A 23,774-nucleotide genomic window follows, 5' to 3' on the forward strand; every position below is an offset into this window, starting at 1 on the left:
AAATCAAGTATTCATAGATTGTTCTCTAATAATGATCTCCACTGTATAGGCTACTTTGACTGACCACTTTACATGTCAGCCATTGGGTGGTTTTTGACGAAGTAATTTTTTTGTCCTTTGATACCACTACAGTACGCGTACCCCCATTTGAGAATCACTGCACTACACTGATATTATAGTTATAGGTATTGTTCTGTGTCATCCTTTTGCATAGGCTATCATATAGCAGTCAAGTGTGTGGCCGCACTGGGCTCCGCGTCAGCTGAAGAAGGCCCTGCATGCAGGGACTAAAATTTGTAATCCGAATGTTGATTGCTGGCCTTATATTTATATAATTATAGCCTAATAATATCTGATAAACATGGTAAATCCTACTTTATACAGCTGATAATGATAAATCACGGTAGAACAGCACTGCCTTGGTTGTTTCTATATTCTTTAAGTCCCTTCTCCTGATATTTGCACGCGTCATCCAATCCTTCACAGAAAATTTCTCGCAAAAAAAAATTCAAAAGTCAACGGTCATAACGGCCATCTTCGTTTATCGATGGGTTTATCGTCGTGCATGTTTATTGTGAGATTAGATGTAGGTATATATTAGTGATTTTCAAAAGGTTTTACACAGTTGATCGTTTGTAAGAGTGAGCTTTAAAATCTGAAATTAAAGAGAAGCCGAAGTCACAGCCGAACTATAGGCTACTGCCTGATGATAATACGCTGCTTTTAAACATTGTAGATTGCGATGAAGTTCTGAGGTGTAGTGCAGTTTTAAGAAAGGGATATGTTTTCCTGAAAGTAATGTTGATGAACGAACATGTCTTGCGTGTTCAAAGGCTGTCCATGGCACTAATGCAGTTGTTGAGAGGTCGTGTAGGTTGTTAAGGAAAGCTTGCAGGTATGAGCAGGCGTGCGTTTACCCGAGACTGGTTTGTAATTACCTGACTTGCCAGTGACGTGTAGGAGAGAGAGAGAGAGAGAGAGAGAGAGAGAGAGAGAGAGAGAGAGAAAGAGAGAGAGAGAGAGAGAGAGAGAGAGAGAGAGAGATGGGGGCGGGACACAGCGGAGCGGAGGAGCATCTCTCTTTCAGCTCTGTTCGTTTCGGAAGCGCAGTGACGGACATCCCGGAGTCGAGCACACTGGACTCGTAAGTTCTCTCCATTTTTGTAAAAAAAAAAAAAATTCCATTGTTAAATCCACTATTTAGTTTGGCCATGAATGAATGTAGAGTGTCAGAAGTAACGTGAGTAGATTGTAATTTAATGTGTGAGTATTCATTCGCACTACTCCACTGTAAAAGTGGAAAAAAAAAAAAAAAAAAAAATTGCGCAGGCGTTACCTTAAGGGGCTATCTGTTACCGACATGGCTTTTAAAAATGACTTTAGCTTTATGTTACATTATATTGTTAAAACCTGTTAATTTGAACGTTATTACGTGAAACACGTTTTGGTTGACTTTACGGAAATCTTTTTAGGGAAAGTGGGAACGGGAAATTCTAATGAAAAATATTAAAATCATAAGTTTCCCCCCTCGCTTTTACACATTAATTCATTAGTTTTATTGAATTGCACTCTTATGTTATGTACTGTTATGTTTATATATTTATTTAAATAATTAATTAATTTAGTTTTAATTTTAATTTATTTGTTAATTCTTGAATGTGAATGTGTAAACACTAATGACTTGTAAAGGGATTTTGATTTCTTTTTATATGTTTTATGCAACATATTATGGAATTACACAACAGATGTAACACCAATAGAGTTAATATTCATGGCTTTTGTAAGTAGTGGTGACAGTCTTTATGTGTAACCTAGTATGATTTTTTATTTCTCTCAAGAGCGTATAATGAATTTTGCAGGAACATACTGATCGGATATGTGTGCTGTCCATGGTGCTGAAATCATGTAGCCTAGCATTTTCTACATGAACTGGGAAGAGTTGAATTGTTTTCCCTCTCATATTTTGTTTTTCAGATTAACGTAATGTAGTCTTGAGCAAGTAGATTTCAAGTTTGAGAACCTTTTCACTCCATCCAGTCACCATGAAATGGGCATTGCGTAGTTGTTTTGACTCTATAAGCACTTATGCCTTAAAGAATGAGAGCCTTAGGAAGGAGAACTGTTGAAATGATGCTATGCGGAGATGGAGAATGGAGAACCTGCAAGAGTGCATGACAAGCGGCTCTGTGCCGGTTTGAAGAAATCATAAAAATAGGAGAAACACATCACCACCTGAAGCCATGGGGATACGACATCTCCTACTTCTGTTGGTCTGTCTAGACCCACTGTTTGTTCTGAGCACATCCACAGCCAAACAGAGCAAACCTCCTCCAAAGAGACCCCCAAAGGTGAAGGAGGTCAACAGCACCGTTGCTCCGACAGTGGCACCCCGACGGATCACACAAGTCCAGGCGCCCATCGTTGGTGACCATGACACCTGTCTTGGCTACTATGACGTGAGCGGTCAGTACGACAAAGAGTTTGCCTGCAACAACACTGACCACCGGTACTGCTGCGGTAGCTGCTTCCTGCGCTTCTGCTGTCCTGTGAAAGCCAAACGAGTGGATCAGAGAGTCTGTACCAACTACAACACGCCCGACTGGATAAAAACCCAACCGCCCTCACCAGCACCCACAGGGGACACGTACGACCCTGCACTGGACCAAACCAACACCACTGTCTACATAACCTGTGGAGTCATCACCCTTATTATCATCTTGGGAATTTCTGCCAAAGTGGCCTATGATAAAGCCACCAGACCGCCTCAAGAAATGAATGTCCAGAGGTAAGTCCAAGACATGTCTTTAGCTTCCTCAAGCTTTGGGTTAATGCACTGGCAGTATGACAAAGTGATTTTAAAGGGGTGACGTAGCTGGTTAAACCACCCCAAGGCTGGTTACCGAAATGTGCAGTTTTACATTAAAGGGACAGTTTGCCCAATATTTAAGATTCTCTCATTGTTTATTCAGCTACCCATTTTGCTCCAAACCGGTATACATTCTTTCATTTTTATTTGGACCCCAATGTTCTTTAAAACATCTTCTTTTGTGTTATTTAGTGGAAAGAAAGTCATATAGGTTTGGAACAACATGAGGGTAAATTTTCATTTTTGTTTGAACATTTTATTTTTCTTTCTTAACATACTTAGGCATGCATGTGAGAGTGCATAAATATCTTGTGCGGGGCAGCTGTGGCCTAATGGTTAGAGAATCGGACTTGTAACCTGAAGGTTGCAGGTTCAAGTCTCAGTGCCGACAGGAGTTGTAGGTGGAGGGAGTGAATGAACAGCTCTCTCTTCCAACCTCAATACCCATGGCTGAAGTGCGCTTGAGCAAGGCACTAAACCCCCTGGAGCAAAGTGTGTGTGTGTGTGTGTGTGTGTGTGTGCGCTCTTGTTTTTGTGACATATCAGGACACAACTCTGTATAATGACATGGGTATGACACAGGTATTACTAGGAGAGGGTGACTTATGAGGACATAACCCATGTCCCCATTTTTCAAAACACTTATAAATCATACAGAATGAGTTTTTTTGAGAAAGTAAAAATACACAAAGCTTCCTGTGAGGGTTAGGTGTAGGGTTGGTGAAGGGCGATAGAATATACAGTTTCTACAATATAAAAACCATTACACCTATGAGATGTCCCCACTTTTCACAAAAACAAACGTGTGTGTGTGTGTTCCTTGCTCACTGCTGTGTGTGCACTTGGATGGGTTAAATGCAGAGCACCAATTCTGAGCATGGGTTACTTGGCAAATGTCACAACTTTTTCTTTTCTTTTATTCTTCTAAATATAGCATATGGATAACCATCAACAGAAAAGTCATTTTGAATGAAAAGTGTTTGCCCAAAGTATATAAGTCCATTCTCAATGTTGGAAATTAAGAGGATATTGGTGTCAGAAATATGAAAATGGTGTATTATTTTATTATTATTTTTTTTACATTCATTAGCTTTTCAGTATCAATTTATTTTGATAAAAATGTGGGGATTCAGATAAACACTATTTTTTACAGAAACCTAAAAGTATTATATATCAAAACCATTTGAACAGTACAGTCTGTGTACAAAATAAGAGTGATTTATTATTTTTAGTGTAAGAGACTGAATAAGGAAATGAATGATACCTTGTAACACATTTCTTTTGAAACCTACAGTAGATAAACTAGACCTTAAGTGAAAGCCTTGTGGTCTTGATAACAAATTCAACACTGGGTTCTGTGTTAAGATGGAATATTAATAGTTAATTGCATACTGTATTAAATCTAGGACTTGTCTGCGTCTGGGAGGGATTAGTTCTGAATTTCATTAGTCTTGTGTTGAGATAGAGGTCAACTGTAAACTGTCGTAGTAGAGGGGAATTAGGTCTTCATGGTGCAGTTTGTCAATAAGACAGATTTATAGTGCTTTGGTTTGTCAGTGCCAAAAAGGAGAACAGTGTCTTGGTTTTTGAAGGACAACCATGTTTTATCTGTATTGCTTATTGATTAGATTTAGCTTAAAAAAGGTTAAAATGTTAACTTAGAACATTGAATTTTCACATTAAAATGACATAACACTGACTCTTAGCCATTTTAGCCAGTCACTTCACAAGGGGAAAGTTGTTCCTGTGCTGAACTGTTGAGTGTATTAAAGATGACACATTGCTCTTCTCTTATCAGACTGATCCATGTTGCAAATATGAGTCAAGCTCAGGCAGTCTGATAAGAGTTTGGTTGGCGCTCACAATGAGGCTTATTGGATTTGTGAAGACCGAATGAAATTCTGTACAGCCGGTTGAAACCTGTGAGCGGCATACTTAAAGGGGTGGTTGATCACTTTTTTAACGTTAGTTACTGTGTAATGCTTTTATTCGAGCATAAACAATTTCTGCAAAGTTACGAAGCTGAAAGTTCAGTGTAAACGTAGATATCATCCTTTAAAATTCTGGCAGTTTAATTCTTACAAAAATGGCAGGTAGGGACTACAACAAGTTACTTCCTGGGTTTGTGACGTAACAAACCCAGATAAACCCCGCACTTGGGAAAAGGCATCAAAGGGGGCCTGGCCATGCTGCACTTCTTTTGAGAAGAGGAAGAGAAAACTAGAGGTGCGCGTACAAATCTATTCATATATGAATCGCGGTTCTGTCTTCTTACGATTCTAATGGACTCATAAGTTTCCAAATCAATTTGCTAAAGCAGCGGTTCTTAATACAGTTCCTTGTGTCCCCCTGCTATGCATATGCTCTGCATCTCTCTCTCTCTCTCTCTCTCTCTCTCATTCAGCTCCAACAATGAACTGTTCCAATTATACTATTATTTTCTCAAAGCTATGAGAAACATTAAACATGGATGCGTGTGCAGCTACCATACTGTATTAAAGCTTTAATGAGGATAAAACCGTATATTAAAATCTAACATAAGCAATAGCATTTACAAATAACAGTGTATTAAAAAGTATGAAACAAAAACAAACAAAAAAACATAGGCCTACCATTAAAAGCCATGCTTGCACAGGTTCTGCACGATCCTCTTCAATAACTTCCTCTGCTTCTCAATCGGACTCAAACTGCTAAGCGATATTAACGACCCCATTGTTTACAATACAACCATAGCACATGCCGCTGAGGTGAGGGGCAGGGCATTTAGATGCGCACTAGGGGCGGTTTAGCCAATCACAACACACTGGGGTAGTTAACCAATAAGAGCCCATTGCCTATTTCTGAGGAAGGGGCTTAATAAAATCAGGAAATGATCAGCGCATTTCTCAGAGAAGGGACAGTGCATTGTAGAATAACGGTAAATTATGTGAAAAATAATGAGTTTTTTTTTTTTTTTAAACGAAGCATTAAAACATGTTCGACTGCACCTCATAAACACAATCAAGCCTAGAAAAAAATAAATAAAAACAGTGAACCGCCACTTTAAAATGAACAGTCTATTGTTATTCACTCATGTTGTTCCAAATGTATATGACTTACTTTTTTTAATGTAAACCAAAGCAAAGTGACAAAGGACCGATGATGAGCCCAAAGAAAGCACCATAAAAGAAGTCCATTGGACGTAAGGCTGGAATACACTACACCACTTTTAAAATCTGAACAGGTTTTTAAAACACCAGGGATCATACACTTGCCGACTGTGTAAATGGTTAGAGAAAAACTGGCCATCATACACTAAACAACTGAGAATCATACACTACCAGACTTTAAAATCTTTCAGAGCACAGCAAACTCACACATAAACATGCACCTTGTTGCTAGGAGACGCATGACAATTGGAAACAATTGGCATTCTAAAATCGGCTCAAAATATCAAACACGTTTGATTTCCTACGATTGGATGGAATCGTAGTCTGAAGAAATATAAATTGGAGTCTGTGACCATTATACACTATAATATATACACTGAGACCCTTACAACTAAAATCTGCAGTCTGAATTTTATGATACTCGACATTCTTTGATCACAGTGACTTTATTGTGTTGAATGTTACTTTTAGAGACTAAACTAGGGTGTCCGATATCATGATTTTTTGATCGTTGATGATTGAAATGTCACCACAATCTGCTTTTGAAGAATCATGCTACAATGCAACAGCCCAGACAGTAAGCAGAAATCCATGCGGACCAGATGTGGGCCGGATCTGGGCCAAAACAACTTGCTGCAGTTCTGACACCTCCGTCTCAATATACTTTGTTGCGACATACATTAACATCAAATGTTAACTCAGCAGCAGAGTTACACTCAAGGGAGACTGTACTTCGCAATCACAAAAGTAAATTTTCTGCATTATCTGCATGTGCTTTAAAGCCTTGCTCTAATTCTGTTAAAACACACAAATATTACATAACACAGTTAGTTATGTCTAAAGTGAAAGTAAACAGTTGAGATAAAAACAAATGTTTGCCTATATCTAGATGTGTGCAGGTCTTAAAGTGACAGTAGACTAATAGTACTTAACATGCTGCCTCTTATTATTAAAGGGATAGTTCACCCCAAAATTTAATGTGGGTAACCAAACAGTTGCTGGTCCCCACTGACTTTGATAGTAGTTATAGTTACCCACATTCTTCAGAACAACTTTTATGTTCCACAAAAGAAAGAAATTCATTCAGTTTTAAAACAACTTGAGACTGAGTAAACGATTAAAAAAATTTCATTTTTGGCTGAACTATCCATTTAATAAAACAATAAAACAAAGAGAAAATTATCTTATTTCTCTTGACTTAAGAATTTTAATCCAGTTGCTTTAATAAAATCACTGTATAAATAATAATTGTTTTAAAACAAATAAAAGTGTTTTATTTTTAGATTTGTTCATTCAATTTCTTGAATGCTATACTGCTAAATACTGTGCCTGAAAAATATAGCACAGTTTGTTTTATCTGAAAAGTATGTGTATTTGTAATGTGTATCTTTGGTGTTATTTTTCAATTAATACATATATATATATATATATATATATATATATATATATTTTTTTTTTTTTTTTTTTTTTTTTTTTTTTTTGACTGTCATTCTTTTGTATTTTATATTTTGTTACTTTGTAAGACTTTGTTTTTAAAATAGGGAATTTAGTTTGGATGTACTGCTCAGACAACTTGCAAAATAGTAAGAACCAACATTACAAAGAATCGTGATAAAATCATGAATCATTTCCCTGAATTGATGTTGAACATTTCTCAAAGGGTTTGGGGGATAAACTGCAATCTTAGATCCTTTAGTACTTGCCCCATCCGTTCCTGCTGCTCACTGTCTCACATTGACTCCAGTGAAGTTTCATACTACAGAATGAGCCGTGAGGATACAGAATGTTCCAGAACATTTGTTTTAACATTTCTATCCTTTGAATTCACTCTGCTTCATTTAGGCTGCATGTAGATGGTGGTAATTTGCACCAAAATACAGTTAAATATATTATGAGTGTTTACCCAGGGGCTCAGATGTGTGGTGAAACAGCTCCGGGCTGAAAGGTTCTTGATGTGCTGTGTGTGTTTTGTGTGTTTGAAGAGCACAGGCGCATGAAATGTGGTTTCTCTGAGGAGAATGTCTGTATAGGACTAGAGATGAGACCTCGGTCAATGAGGGACAAGATCTGTCTCATGCCACTCTGGCTGATTCACTATGAATCCATTATGAGGACTATGGAGTTTTTGTAAGAAGTGCAGTATAGTTTGGTTGTGGTTTGACCTCATGATCTATGGTTATAATGGAAAATAATTACAAAGTGATGACTAAAGTATTTTGACTACCTCATACTGGAGAAAAACAGATTAGCTCAAATGGATGATGGGTTGTAATTCAAGCTTACTTATGACTCATCTCTGCCAACAAAGAGCCCAACTCCTATTGTGTTACATAATTATATTTTTCAACTTATTTGGGTGAATCCCACAAAGTCTTAATATATATATATACTGAATTGAAAGCTACATTTAATGCTAATTTTAAATTTATGAGCATTTATAAACATTTTCATTTTCTAACTTATTTAACCCCCTACACAAAAAGAGAGGGAGACTCAGATAAAATAAAGCATTTTTTTCACCATTTTTTATGATAATTGAGCACATTTCCCCTACAGTTCTGTTTTTTATATGAAAAAAAAAGCTTTTATTTTAATTAAAAAATAATGTACAGTATGATGTAAATTGTTTGACATCATAGTATTAGAATTCTTTATATTTTAACATTAAAAATACATGTATATTGTGTCTGAAAAAGATTTTTATTTGGGGAAAATGTGCTTAAATAGATGTAAGAACTCTTACAGCTTCTAGAAACAAACTATATATATTTTTCTATATTTTTTTATGCAAAATATAATTTCTTATAAAGAAATTCTGTAGTGAAACTTGACCTGGAATTTTCTTAATAAGATTCACACACTTGAATTTGCTTACTTTCTTTTTTGGACTACTTGCTCCAAGAGTTTTGCTCTTCATCTTAAACACAGGCATATTTGTCATTTCATCAAAGAGCCCGTATCTCTTTCAACTGTTTTCTCTCATTAAAGCGACATGTCATGTTTCTTTGATTATGATACCGTCTAATTGTCTGGATGTGATGACATAATCAGGAATGTGATTGGGCAGGCAGTTGCAGTCTTGTCCGATCTCATCTTTCCCGTGTGATGACTTTCCAACTCTCAGCTACCCAGAAACCCCTGCTGTGTCTCAGCTTGTCGTCTTCCTTTGTTTAAATATTGATGCTGCTGTGCTGTCTTTGACACCTGCTGGAATGATCAGCCTGTGGTAGAAAAGAGAGATATATGAGATATATGTGATAACGAAATGAAAACATTGTGATCATTGTCTGTGTGTGTGTGTGTGTGTGTGTGTGTGTGTGTGTGTGTGTGTGTGTGTGTGTGTGTGTGTGTGTGTGTGTGTGTGTGTATGTGTGTGTATATACATATATACACACACATATATACAACCCGAATTCCGGAAAAGTTGGGACGTTTTTTAAATTTTAATAAAATGAAAACTAATGGAATTTCAAATCACATGAGCCAATATTTTATTCACAATAGAACATAGATAACGTAGCAAATGTTTAAACTGTGAAATTTTACACTTTTATCCACTTAATTAGCTCATTTAAAATTTAATGCCTGCTACAGGTCTCAAAAAGTTGGCACGGGGGCAACAAATGGCTAAAAAAGCAAGCAGTTTTGAAAAGATTCAGCTGGGAGAACATCTAGTGATTCATTAAGTTAATTGATATCAGGTCTGTAACATGATTAGCTATAAAAGCTTTGTCTTAGAGAAGCAGAGTCTCTCAGAAGTAAAGATGGGCAGAGGCTCTCCAATCTGTGAAAGACTGCATAAAAAAATTGTGGAAAACTTTAAAAACAATGTTCCTCAACGTCAAATTGCAAAGGCTTTGCAAATCTCTTCATCTACAGTGCATAACATCATCAAAAGATTCAGAGAAACTGGAGAAATCTCTGTGCGTAAGGGACAAGGCCGGAGACCTTTATTGGATGCCCGTGGTCTTCGGGCTCTCAGACGACACCGCATCACTCATCGGCATGATTGTGTCAATGACATTACTAAATGGGCCCAGGAATACTTTCAGAAACCACTGTCGGTAAACACAATCCGCCGTGCCATCAGCAGATGCCAACTAAAGCTCTATCATGCAAAAAGGAAGCCATATGTGAACATGGTCCAGAAGCGCCGTCGTGTCCTGTGGGCCAAGGCTCATTTAAAATGGACTATTTCAAAGTGGAATAGTGTTTTATGGTCAGACGAGTCCAAATTTGACATTCTTGTTGGAAATCACGGACGCCGTGTCCTCCGGGCTAAAGAGGAGGGAGACCTTCCAGCATGTTATCAGCGTTCAGTTCAAAAGCCAGCATCTCTGATGGTATGGGGGTGCATAAGTGCATACGGTATGGGCAGCTTGCATGTTTTGGAAGGCTCTGTGAATGCTGAAAGGTATATAAAGGTTTTAGAGCAACATATGCTTCCCTCCAAACACGTCTATTTCAGGGAAGGCCTTGTTTATTTCAGCAGGACAATGCAAAACCACATACTGCAGCTATAACAACAGCATGGCTTCGTCGTAGAAGAGTCCGGGTGCTAACCTGGCCTGCCTGCAGTCCAGATCTTTCACCTATAGAGAACATTTGGCGCATCATTAAACGAAAAATACGTCAAAGACGACCACGAACTCTTCAGCAGCTGGAAATCTATATAAGGCAAGAATGGGACCAAATTCCAACAGCAAAACTCCAGCAACTCATAGCCTCAATGCCCAGACGTCTTCAAACTGTTTTGAAAAGAAAAGGAGATGCTACACCATGGTAAACATGCCCCGTCCCAACTATTTTGAGACCTGTAACAAAAATCAAAATTGAAATGAGCTCATTTTGTGCATAAAATTGTAAACTTTCTCAGTTTAAACATTTGCTATGTTATCTATGGTCTATTGTGAATAAAATATTGGCTCATGTGATTTGAAAGTCTTTTAGTTTTCATTTTATTAAAATTTAAAAAACGTCCCAACTTTTCCGGAATTCGGGTTGTACATAATGTATATATATATATATATATATATATATATATATATATATATATATATATATGCGTAGAAGTAACTTTTTACGATATTGACAAAAGTTTAAATCCACCCTTGCCGATCTTGTTCTTATCCCTTTTCACGTCACAAATGACATCATACAGTAGAGATGCTCAAATTAACTGTTAGGTATCAATGCATCCTTTGAACAGCAAGAGAGAACAAACTCTACTGTATAATGTACGATGAAGTGTTAAATGTTTAAAATCAGCGATAAAGCTTAAGGCGCCATGATACACTGCATCTAAAGAGGAAAGAAGACCAATCAAGAATTGATAAGAACACTGCAGACACATGTTTCTTCCTTACATTAAATGACAAACAAGAATTATTTATGAAATAAAACCCTATCTTCTTACTTAATTTTTCTCTTAAATCATTAATATGTGAACCAATTATAATGGCCATATATTTATACTCTAACGCTAAAGTAATCAAATTTCCCAACAATGTCCAGCATTACAATAAATAACAGTGGTGTCCGAAATAAAAATGAGTTAACATTAAGACAATTAATGCATTTAAACTTAATATATAATTATTGCATACTGTTTTATAATGTACTACAATATTTACCGGTAAGTGCCAATATACTGTACAGTATGCCACTATTTGCACTAATCTAAATAGCAATTAACTACTGTTTACTCATTTGTGAGTTTGTGTTCTTTAAGCATTATGGTCAAAGATCGACTTTGATCATGCCTCATTGATCTGAGCTTATGCACCTCGGTTTTGGAGTGAATAAAGCATTATTTGTGGAAAATGTTTACTCAAAAACTGAAGTGGAGAAGCTCAGATCGATGAGGCCTACGATCCATCAGTTCCAAAAAGAAATACAAAACCTGTGCTAAGTGAAAGAAAAAAATGTGATAAAAAACATTTAATCCAATGTTTGGCAATAATATAGCATAACAAGATTTTATAAGCAAAGTTTTGTTTGTCTGTTTTTTTGGTAGACTGGTCATTTTTGACTGGGAACTCTATTTTTATAATGTGTGCTGTTATAACATATGTGAGCAAAGTCAAATCTAAAAATGTAGTTCATCCACTCTTTCCTAATGTTGGGATCAGAAGGAAGGCAATGCAAAGACTGTTTTTCCATAACTTGGCACTGCAGCATCTTGTTGTCTTTGGACATCTTTATCGTTTGATTTCTGCATAGATCTGCATTTGTCTCTCTCGTTATTTACACTACATGAGTGAATCAAGGGCAGAGCTAAACAGACAGTGATGTAGAATTGTAGGGTGGGGCTAACGAGGCAGTGATGTAGAAGCAGGCATTGATCTTCTTCTGTGGAGGCGGAGTTTGGCCACACTATTATATCATAAAGTGGAACATTTCACATCCTGTTGTTTTAGCTGATTTGGCTTCAATATAAGCTGTTTTTAGACTAGCGTGAAAGTTCTGAGTTCTGAAACTTACAGGATGTTTTTATAGTACAGTGACCTCTTACATGTCAAAAGAGCAAGAGAATTTTGATTTCTCATTTCATGTCATATCAGCCAATCAGATTGCCCGGACCGGTTCGGTGGTGATGCTAAAGCTTTACGCTTTATAACCTGACAGCCGTACATGAGCGGTTTGAGTGGAACACAAGATTAGCTTGCTGCCAAAAAGCTGCGGTTTGAATAACAGTATATTTCACAGATCCCTGGGGCCCCCGAGGTCTGTGTGAGCATTGGCAGAGAGGTGGGAGAGGTTAACAGAGATGGTGGCTGCATTCGGCACATGCAGATTCGCCAGTGACCTTCAGCGGGACAGAGAGGCCGTGGTTTGAAAGTCTCCGCGGGTGATCCGAGCACCTCGTATTGATCAGTCTCCTCAGGAACACGCGCCGATGCAATCTGAGTGAGCCCTGACATTTTTGCCCAGAAGGAGCGCTCTGTTTTAACTGTTCTCCATTTCACTGCTTTCGGAAATAAACTAGTCTTCTGATTGACCCATTTTGCACAAATTAGAACTGATGATCCTAAACAAAGGTCAAAGGTCTAAAGCATGTTCTGCTGCAGGGCCGACCCATGGCATAAGCGACATAGACCGTTGCCTAGGGTGTAAAATGACTGGGGGGCACAGCAGGGAATTGTTTTTTTTTTTTTTTTTTTTTGGAAGTGGACCCTCTTGTGACCATCGTGCGGTCCTACACCCATATATTAAAGGGGTAATATGACGTTTCTAAAAAGAACATTATGTTGTCTATTTGGTGTAATGCAATGTGTTTATGTGGTTTAAGGTTCAAAAAACACATTATTTTCACACATTATAAGTTAATTAACTGATATTTATGTAGTATTTTGAAACAGCCTAAACATCTAAACTGGCAACACTGACACCGTGGAATGTTTTTAATGGAATGCTTGAGTTAACTGTTTATTTAATTTTACTTTACTTTCTTTAAAATAAAATTAAGCTTCTGTAAAGTTGTTTTAATATCAGTTACATCAGTTAATATCAGTTGCTTTAAATTCATCAGAAAGTGTCTAAATGTTTTCTGAAAAATACCATGACTTGGATCTAAAATCTAGCCTAGGGCAACAACAGATCCTGGGCCAGCCCTGTTTCGCTGAAATATTTGAGACCCTTCACACCAAGAACAATAGCTTTAACTAAAACTATATTATCATGCATTCCAATGTATATATAATAATAAATTTCTAGTTTTAGTTCTAGGAGAATTAAGTAAAATTCCCATCCAATCCTTTTAATTTCTCAAAAAAAAAAAAAAAAAAAAAAAAAAAAAAAAAATTATATATATATATATATATATATATATATATATATATATATATATATATATATATATATATATATATATATTAATATATTAATTAATATATATTAATTATTTAAGTTTCTTAAATTATTTATATTTTAAATTGTTTTATGTTAAGTAGATTTTTTTATACTGAATTGAACTTCCCAAATCGGCTCCTAGAAATAAACCTAATTTTATTTAGGCAAAATATAATTTCTTTTTAATTCTGGAGTGAAATATGAACTGTGCAATGAGATTCGCCTACTTAAATTTGGTTTACTTTCATTTTCAGACTACTTGCTCCAAGAGTTTTTCATCTTAAACACAGACATATTTGTCGATTCATCAAAGAGCATGTATCTATTTTAACTATTTTCTCTCTATTACAGTAACGTGACATATTGAGAAGTTTTTTTTATTTTTTATTATGAAGCCGTCTAATTGTTTCTTAGCGGTGACATTATCAGGAACATGAGTCTTGTCTTCTCACATCATTCTGGATTAAAAATTCACTTGCCATTGGCAGGTCTGGCAAAAATAATTGTATTTAGCTTAAATGCATCATTACTTGAATCACTGGTAATTTTACATGCGTTTTAAACATGTAACCAGAGTTGGAATTAGTGTGAGTGTCTAATGATTGAATTAGAGTGTCTAATTCACGCTGTAGTAACATCATGTATCTAAAGCTGACTTATGTTTCAATATTCAACCCAATTCATGTGCTGGAATGAGGGAAATTGGCCTTGATTTGTTGGGAAACGGTGCACGTCCATCCCCAGAGGCTGCATCTGGGTGTTTGTGAGGATGTAATTAACTCACACTGATGTTTGGATGTGTCTTTAGAGCAAACAGGATAGCACTTAGGCCAAAATTACTGTTAGCATCATCTTGCATATATTAACACCAGTCAACTGAATGACTTTTGATGAGGATCTGCTGAGACAGAGAAGTTTGTATGTGTGGCATTCACACATACACAGTGCATTTAGTTTATCTTTTTCAGTAAAACAGTGTGTATGTGTGTGTGTGTGTGTGTGTGTGTGTGTGCATGCATATATATATATATATATATATATATGCGCATATACAAAAATGCATTTTTGATTGTGAAGTTGTCAAAATTATCCTTTTTTTAGGTTGTGCATGTTGTGAAAATGACTGCTGTTTAAAAGTTTTTCAAGGATCATGACATCAAAGTGCCCCTATTATGCTTTTTTGACTATTTCCTTTCATGCAGTGTGTCATGTAGCTGTATGTGAACATAAACTATCTGCAAAGCTGTGAAGCCAACAGTGCACGATAAATAAAGTTATTGTCTATCAGCTCTGGACCAATCACAAAGACTGTGGCATCTGACCAATCTCAGCATTGAGGGTCTAGAGACTGATTGTTTGAACTGCTTCACACGAGTCATTTATGAATCATTTGGAAATTAGGTAAAAATCTATTTTCTGAGAAAACTAATGTGTTTTTTTTGACTTTGCATGCATGTAAACCTGTTTTAGGAAACTCATAAAACAGTATTAGCAACCTTAAAAATGGCATAATAGGGGCTGACTCTGCAGACCCGGCACCGGGTCCAAAAATAGCATGCAAAATGTTCGTGCTTCACTTGAGAAGCCTTCCTTAAATTGTATCAGCCCATATATGGGTTCATTTGAAAGCTTAGAGTGTTTTTTTACAGAGAATGCCATTCATTGGGGTTTTATAACTCATAAAGTAGTAAAATTAAGCTAACAAATATATTTTTCCCACACACAAATTTCCGTCTAACGATTGTGAATAATTTTTCATAAGAATGTGTATTTAAAATATTTTTCACAAAACAGTCAAATCATATATCACAAGAAAGCGCTCATTCTCATGAATCTGACGATGTAGATCATTTTATTGTGTGACAATCACAGATCGAATTATCTTCAACAGAATCGCGATGTAAAATTTCTCACCTCAGTGCAAATTATTATTTATCCTCGTAGCACCGATTCAGTCAGCCGCAAACAGCCACAAATACCTATATACTCGATATAATCTTTTAGATTAGATTCTCTTCTTTCAAACAAGACCATTTTTACGTTTCTGCGCACATACAGAAAACACGCGCTCTTGAGCCAGACACGCTCTCCATATCAAATGATGGGCCTGAGCAGCAGTCTTATAATATATCAATCGGATCTCGTTTGTGAAGCACTATTTGTCCCTTCAGTTGTCAGTCTGAGCCGGGTGCTCCAGTCAGAGCTGCTGAATTTGACACCTCTGCCCCAACCATAGACAGTAAAAGAAATGGACACAGCGACCCCATTGGAACTCAATTGAGACAAGTGAAGCCCATTTTTAGCGTTTTTTAGCACTTCTGTTTCTGACGCGCAGACTCAAACTAAGCTTGATGATGTCAGCAACCTGTCTAAATCTTCTAAGTGGCTGTGCGTGCAAACTGCCATCGTTAATCTTGCAGAGGCGGCGAGCTTGAGCGGGGAGTTCTTTGGCGTGAGTGAACAGGAGTAAGTATTCTGATTAATTATTTTATATAGTATTTTAAAATGTAACGCCAGTACGCCATATTAAGTTAATTGCCTGCGTGCTTCTCCTCCTGTCTGTACGATAATGTGACAGAGAGTCGAGTGGTTATGACGCAATCGTTAGCCTATTTTTACAAAAACTGTTTCTACGGGGCCATAATGTAACATAGAAGGTAATGGAGCCCTTTATACATTGTCGTGTATCTTTAGAAATAAATAATGGACAAATTGAGTCTTTAAACGCTTCAGATGTAAAGTTATTCGCTGTCAAAGTGACGCCAAAATGAATGGGAGTCAATGGGAATGCTAACGCAAGTGAAGTTCTGCTACAAGATGGCGGCACGCGGCCGACTTCAACTTCCGGTCGACTTCCTTGCCGCCTGGCGCCAACAGCGGGGGGGAGGGAGTGGGCAGTGAGTGACCATTTCCTTCTCCGCCAGGGAAGCAGTGGCCAATGGGATATTGTGTTCTCGGCTGTTTGTAAACACAGATCACACGCGGAAAGGTCTGAGGAGGCGCGTCGCGGTGATTATCAAATGTATAATAATCATACTACAAGTTATGGATGACCACCGTCGCCGTGGAGAGGACAGGACGCGCATCTGGTGAGGCTATACGCGTGTTAGTTACTTTTATATATTTGATTCTTTATTTTGAAGCGTGAAAGCTCCGCTAACAATAGGGTAAACTGTTTATTGACAGAAAAGTACTGTACATGATGCATCTCAGTGAAAGTACAGTAAATACACATGGATTATTACAGTGCTGTGTGGATGAACATATATTTGTTTGTTGACACTCCGAAGGTCGTGTACAAGCTTCGGGGAGCGGATTTGCGCGTCCAAACAAACAGAGAGATGTGAGTAAACAAAGGACGCAGTGATGGGGATGCAGGTCAGAGGCCATAATCATTAGACCAATACAGAATGGACATAAATGAAATGATATGAAGCTGGAGATTGTGGATTCTATTTTATATTGTGATAGACCAGATATGTTTTATAATTTAAAGCAGTTTGCTAGTTTGTAGTTTTGAGTTATCCACCTTTAAAGACAGTGTTTAGAACACACACACAAAAAAAGTGGCTTGTATTTAGGTGGTTTATCATATGTGAAACAACATAAATAATACTATTTGTCACAAACAGAAGCTTTTTGTGTAACTTCAAAGTGTTTTCTGTAAAATGATATAAAGATATTGCATGTATTCCATGGCAAATAAACATTGGGACACTACAAATTTGGGCAGGCGGAAATTGTATGCAAAAATGGTATTATTCCTTCCTTCAGTTGGAATAGAATACTTTTTGCATAGATTATGATAGAAAGAAATTTCCTTTTTCCTCTTTTAGTTTACATCTGCTAGAAACACATAAAATAGGTCTGAAGCTGCTAGGCCCTTCATTGCCTGAGCTATACAATTTCAAGCTTCAGTTTATATATATAAAAAAAAAAGCGCCTTATTTTTTCCCTATTTATTATAACACAGACAACATATAAAATCTTTTTTATCTATTTCAACAGTGTTTTATGTAATTTCAAAGGGTTTTGAAATAAAATGATACCAAACTTTTGCATGTACACCTCTGTATGTAGGTATGGCAAGCTTTTAAATTTAGGTAGGAAAATTCCAGGCGGAATCCCCAAAATAGCATTTGGGCTTAACTGGTTAAAGCTAAAAGACTAAAACTCAACACAGAAAAGACTGTTGCATGATTATTTCACACTATTCTCTGTGTCTTACAGTTTTAAAACAATATATACTTTGTGTCACAAATTCTTTTGAGCTTAAGATCTTTGTTATTGAACCGGGAGCATTGTTTTATTCTTTGATATGCTGGTTAGGTGATAAAACTCTTACATGTGATGGGATGTATAAAGTTACGTGGAGTCGATTAACGCGGATACGTGTTATGAGTCATTTTCTCATGATAACCCTGAAAATAACTTAAATTACACTTTCAGTTTTAATCGTACAGATTTCAGATACAGATTTTTTTACTCTTTTCAACATTAATAATAATAATGATAATAATAATAACAATAAATGTTTTTTTTTTGTAGAAAATAAGATTGTTAAAAGGATTTCTGAAGGATTGTGTGACTGGAGTAATGATGCCAAAAAATTAGTTTGAAAGTCAGCTTTGATTGTTCTAATAAACTGTTTAACTGCTCCCCCAAGTGGATATTCAATTATGTTTACAGTGGGGACCGGTTTCCCACTGAAGCTAAGCAGGGCTGAGCCTGGTCAGTACCTGGATGGGAGACCTCCTGAGAAAACTAGGTTGCTGCTGGAAGAGGTGCTAGTGAGGCCAGCAGGGGGTGCTCACCCTGTGGTCTGTGTGGGTCCTAGCGCCCCAGTGTAGTGATGGGGACACTATACTGTCAACAAGCACCGTCCTTTGGATGAGACATTAAACCGAGGTCCTGACTCTCTGTGGTAATTAAAAATCCCAGGAAGTCTTTCGAAAAGGGTAGAGGTGTGACCTCGGCATCCTGGCTAAATTCGCCCATTGGCCTCGGACCATCATGGCCTCCTAACAATCCCCATATCTGCTGATTGGCTTCATCACTCTGTCTCTCTGTGGTGGGCGTTCTGGCGCACTATGGCTGCCATCGCATCATCCAGGTGGATGCTGCACACTGGTGGTGGATGAGGAGATACCCCCTGTCTATGTAAGCGCTTTGAGTGCCTAGAAAAGCGCTATATAAATGTAATGAATTATTATTATTATGTTGTGGGATAATTAAATATATTCTTAATAAACTACAAACATAAAACTATATAGATTTATTTTGTCCTCGCATTCTTTCTTGTAACTCTTCCCTCTCAGTGGCACAGCTGACTGAAAGGCTCATTATGCAGCTCATTATGCAGCTCATTATGCAGGCCTTTGTCTTCTCAGGTGTAAATCACAAAGATATTCATGATAGTTGACGCCTACTCACATATGACTTTTACCAACAAAAAGTGTCTTAGAAAATTTAAATCAATATATTGTTTTCTGTAAGTGAGTAAACAAGATGATTTTCACATAATTTAGAAAGAAAAATTCTAGGCTACAAGCTCCAGTTCTCAAAAATGCCAGGAACCAATGTTCTGTATGTGTTTTATGGCCTTATTCAAGTGATTTAACATTTTTAGTTTTTCACTAACCACGCATAACATTTTTTTTTTTTAAAATACAACAATGTACATGCATGCATTTCACATATTATTATTGCCCAGTTTGTGCTGATTACAGTGAGATTAGACTTTACCCATTTAGATATTTATAAGAAACGGAAAAAAGCACAAATGTCAAGGCATGACAAAACTTCTCCATGCCCCAAAAATACCCTTAGACTCCAGAGGGTTAAACTGTTCTAAATCTCTAAATGAGTGAACGGGATGCATAAAAACTACAGTAAAAAAAGCCCACTCAAGTAGTTTAATGTAGCCAGGCCGTAAGGGCCTGAAAGCGTCCCAGTCCTGCGGTGTTTGAGCTGAAGAAGGTAAAACGGTAGCGCTGTGTTTAGAGCCTTACAGCCAACTGGGCCAGTGAAACCAGGTCGCCCCCACTTCTGTTAAAAAAGGCCCTCTCCTGGAAGGGAAAGACTAATTATAATTTCTTCCAAAGTCACACTCTCTCTCTCTCTTTTTTTCTTTCTTTCTATCTGTCTCTCCAGCGTGCTCAGAGATGTGGACCGCAAGGCAGAGCAAATACGCTGACACTGACACAGTTAAAATGCCATTTCAGGGGAGAGATGGCCTCCGGGTCTACTGGATCCCGCCGTATTAATGTGTGCCGGTTTGAGATAAAAAATGTTTATTAATTTTTATGATGCATCGTCTGGTTCTAATAAGCACAGAAAGTGTTGAAATAATGTACAACTTACAAGTTTCTTAACATAAACTCAAATAAAGAGTTTTGTTTGTTGCAAAACAAAACTCTTTATTCATTTGTCCCCCCCCAGCAAAAAAAACAACAACAACACACACACACACAAACACACACACATATATAAATGGGTGTGTCCCATTGTGTCATGTGTTTAGCTGGTAGTTCCCGATCAGCCCAGGGAAGGCTCCTGATCTCCAGCTAGCCCCAGAGCTCGCTCTATGCCCATGGCCGAGCCAGCTAAGGCCATGGAGGATCCACCATTGCCTCCCAATCTCCAGATCTGCTATGGTGTCCCGAGTCCCCTGATCTGCCATGGCTTCCTGATCCACCCTGAATTTACAGTAATGTTTACAGTGTAGCTCACAGATCTCATGCTTTGCACATTCCAACCAGTTAAAACCAGCATGTACTTCATACCTTATGTATATTCACATACCAAGATGGAATATGTGCAAATATGAATGAGAAACCTACACTATTTTGGTCACTAGTTTTAATCTTTAACAACACCATCCAAAAATTACATCAAATACATCAAAAGTTCATCTGAAGTGAGAAAATGAAGGTCCCATTCTGGGTGTGTCATTTGTATGGTTATAAGATTACTTGTTCTTTTTCACTGACAAAAACTGTATTTTGTGGTAAAATTATATAAAATGAAATGTGTTTTCATTGTATAGAGTAAGGGAGCTTTTACCACAGTATATTTACAGTCTTTTAATATTACAATTATGATAATCTTTCAGCTCTCAGATCTTATTGACATTAATTAATTTGTTCTTTGCACATTGTAACCATTTTAAACCAGATGAAACCTGGTGCATCTTCACACAAGATTGATATGTGCAAACATGAATAAAGAACCTGCTACATTTTGGTATTTTACCACGAAAAGAAAGACTATCCCGAAGTTTGTTTGGAGTGAAAATTTGAGGCCCCATTCTGGGAAAGTAAATTTCATGGTAAATTCAAAGATGATTTGTTCTTTTTCACTTATAAACATGGCGAATTTGAAAGTGTTTTGTTGTAAAATTACATGAAATACCTTGATAGATTTATTATGTTTTTTTCCCATTCAGAGTAAGTGAACTTTTACTTTTACTGTAGCATTTTTACAGTACTTTTATTTTACTTTACAGCTCTCAGATCTCATTCAAACATGTACTGTATTATTCATCCTTTTGGATCTCCAACTTCCTCTTTTTTAAGCACTAAGGCGACACTATCCCAAAGTTACAAAGTTTGTCTGGAATGACAAAGTTTGCCTGATGAAGCCCCACATAACTACACATGCTCCGAAAACTGCATTACTGAGAAAACACCATTAACTCCAGCCAGCAGACTCTCTGATTGCCGCTGCGCAGAAAATCCATGAGGCAGTTGGGTCTCTAGTCAGAAAGCATGTCCTTCGGGCCAAAGAGCAAAAACATTAATAGAATTTGAATCCCATTAGGCTGGTGTGAGTGGGGTGTGTTGCTCTAATGCCATATTGAGGAGGAACATTGATTAATGGCTTTTGTTTGCTGCTGTAGAGCTTGCAGGCCTGAGGTCCCGAAAACCTGAGACACTAAACCTCCACTGTTCATAATAACACAAAGCACAATTAAAGTTGTGTGTGTGTGTGTGTGTGTGTGTGTGTGTGTGTGTGTGAGAGAGAGAGAAAAGGATTGCCAGTCGCAAGAGACAAGACCCTCCACAAATGGGAAAACAACAGAAACAATAGCATAAAAGGAGCAAATTGGCTTAAACCTCTTGGGGGAACTGATGTGTTTGCATCTTTAAACTGGATGAAACGCTAAACAAGTCTTTATTTCAAAGCTGAGCTGAATATGGATGGTGTTTTTTTTTCTTTTTGAGATCAGTTAAATTATCATTGACATTTTGTTTTTTTCCTGCAGAGCACTGGCGGACATTTTGAGACAGCAGGGACCCATTCCCATACCACAGTACGAGCATGAAAACATTGCCACTATCGACACCTCGCCCAAAGAGAACACGCCTATACGGACATCCAAGAACCACTTCACACCAGTGCACAACAAAAACAGCCATGGTAGGTGGCGGCACTTCTGTGTTCTCAATGGAAATGCCATGTTTTACAAACTAACTTAAATGTACCATGTTATAAATGTACCGTGGTATTTATTTATTTATTTGTTGGGAAGTCACCATTAACATTTTCCATGTAACATGTAAATGGAACATGAATGTGGTTCTCAAAGGATTAGTTTTATTTAATTTTTTTATTCATGAATATGGAACTCTTTTTGGAATGTTCCAAAAATGTAAAATAAATGACCATGGCAATGGGTTAATCTCAATAAGAGATTATTAATATGTCTACAAATTAAAAAGAGTATACCTGTTGCTCATACAGTAGAGGAGGGTTTCACACATGCAGATGGGGGTTGAGAGTTAAATAGACCTGCAATTGAAATTGTGATATGGCTTCATGTTTTTAAATTGCAAAAGGTTGTGATTTGGCCTGGTGCGCTGCATGTTCACGTCCAAAATAATTTGGTTTGAAGTCTTATTTGGATCTTGTAAAGAACCTTAAAAGGCAACTATTTCAATTGGACTGTGGTCTGTTTGTTATTTTTGCCTGCCCTGGATGTTTCAGCAGCAAAGATTTAAGCAGGGATGGCCAACTACAGTCCTGCAGAGTTTTGGTCCCTGATTAACCCTGTGTTTAACCCTGATTAAACACACCTGAACAAGCTAATCAAGGTCTAAGTGTTATAAGAAAGCTACAGGCGGTGAGTTTTTATCAAGGTTGAAGCAAAACTCTGCAGGGCTGCAGCTCTTTTGGCAACACCTGCTCTAAAGGTTTGAGTCCTGAATGAGGCAGTGAGTGAGTAAATTTACAGCATTGAACTCAGACAAACATTACTATTCAGTGCTGAATAACTGTGCTGAAGTGCCTAACCCTAACCCCGGCATTAGATCATGGGTTTCATTCCCAGAGATTGCATGATCTGATAAACTGCATACCTTCAATGTAGTACAAGTCGCTTTGGATAAAAGCATCTACCAAATGCATGAATGCAAATATAAAGTTGTCTATTGCCCCTTTTACACTGCACATTGGTCCCGGAAAATTGCTGGATTGCCTTCTGTGTGAACTCAAACATGTCCCGAGATTGATTTCAGGATCGATCCCGGACTGGGGACTAGTAACATCACTCAAAAAAATGTACTTTCACTTTTGCCAATTTTACTTAATCCGTTCATGTTGTGATTACTTAAAAAAAAAAATATTTAACAATGTGAACTTAATTTAGTCTAGTTCATTCAACAAAAAAGTGTGTATTGTCAGCTTTACTTAAAAATGATTTGTTCAGCCAACATAAAATTGTTGCATAAAAGTAACAGATTAATAAAACCAATACAGACTTGAATCTCATTGGCTGAGGGTTTTGCAATGTATTATGGGTAATTGTTGTTCTGTCACCCTCTTGCAGAAGTGTAGCACCATTAGATAGGTACGTGAGTAAAAAAAAAATCATGTTTGATTTACTGAACTTGTTCTGATATATTGTA

General features: G+C 37.2%; 1 protein-coding gene across 2 annotated transcripts in view; it reads left to right on the top strand.

Moving 5' to 3' along the window:
* The first annotated feature begins 1,018 nt into the window (after nucleotides 1–1,018).
* The window catches only part of LOC132149616 (protein shisa-6-like), an 81,804-nt gene continuing 59,048 nt past the window's right edge, over nucleotides 1,019–23,774 (top strand). For both annotated transcript variants that reach the window (XM_059559003.1, XM_059559004.1), the window contains exons 1-3: nucleotides 1,019–1,144; nucleotides 1,975–2,785; nucleotides 22,133–22,287. In XM_059559003.1, coding sequence (XP_059414986.1) covers nucleotides 2,241–2,785; nucleotides 22,133–22,287 — 700 coding nt within the window. In that variant the 5' untranslated portion in view covers nucleotides 1,019–1,144; nucleotides 1,975–2,240. The remainder of the gene's footprint in view (nucleotides 1,145–1,974; nucleotides 2,786–22,132; nucleotides 22,288–23,774) is intronic.

This window comes from Carassius carassius, chromosome 9, assembly GCF_963082965.1.
Source record: "Carassius carassius chromosome 9, fCarCar2.1, whole genome shotgun sequence".
In the NCBI taxonomy this organism is placed as follows: domain Eukaryota; kingdom Metazoa; phylum Chordata; class Actinopteri; order Cypriniformes; family Cyprinidae; genus Carassius; species Carassius carassius.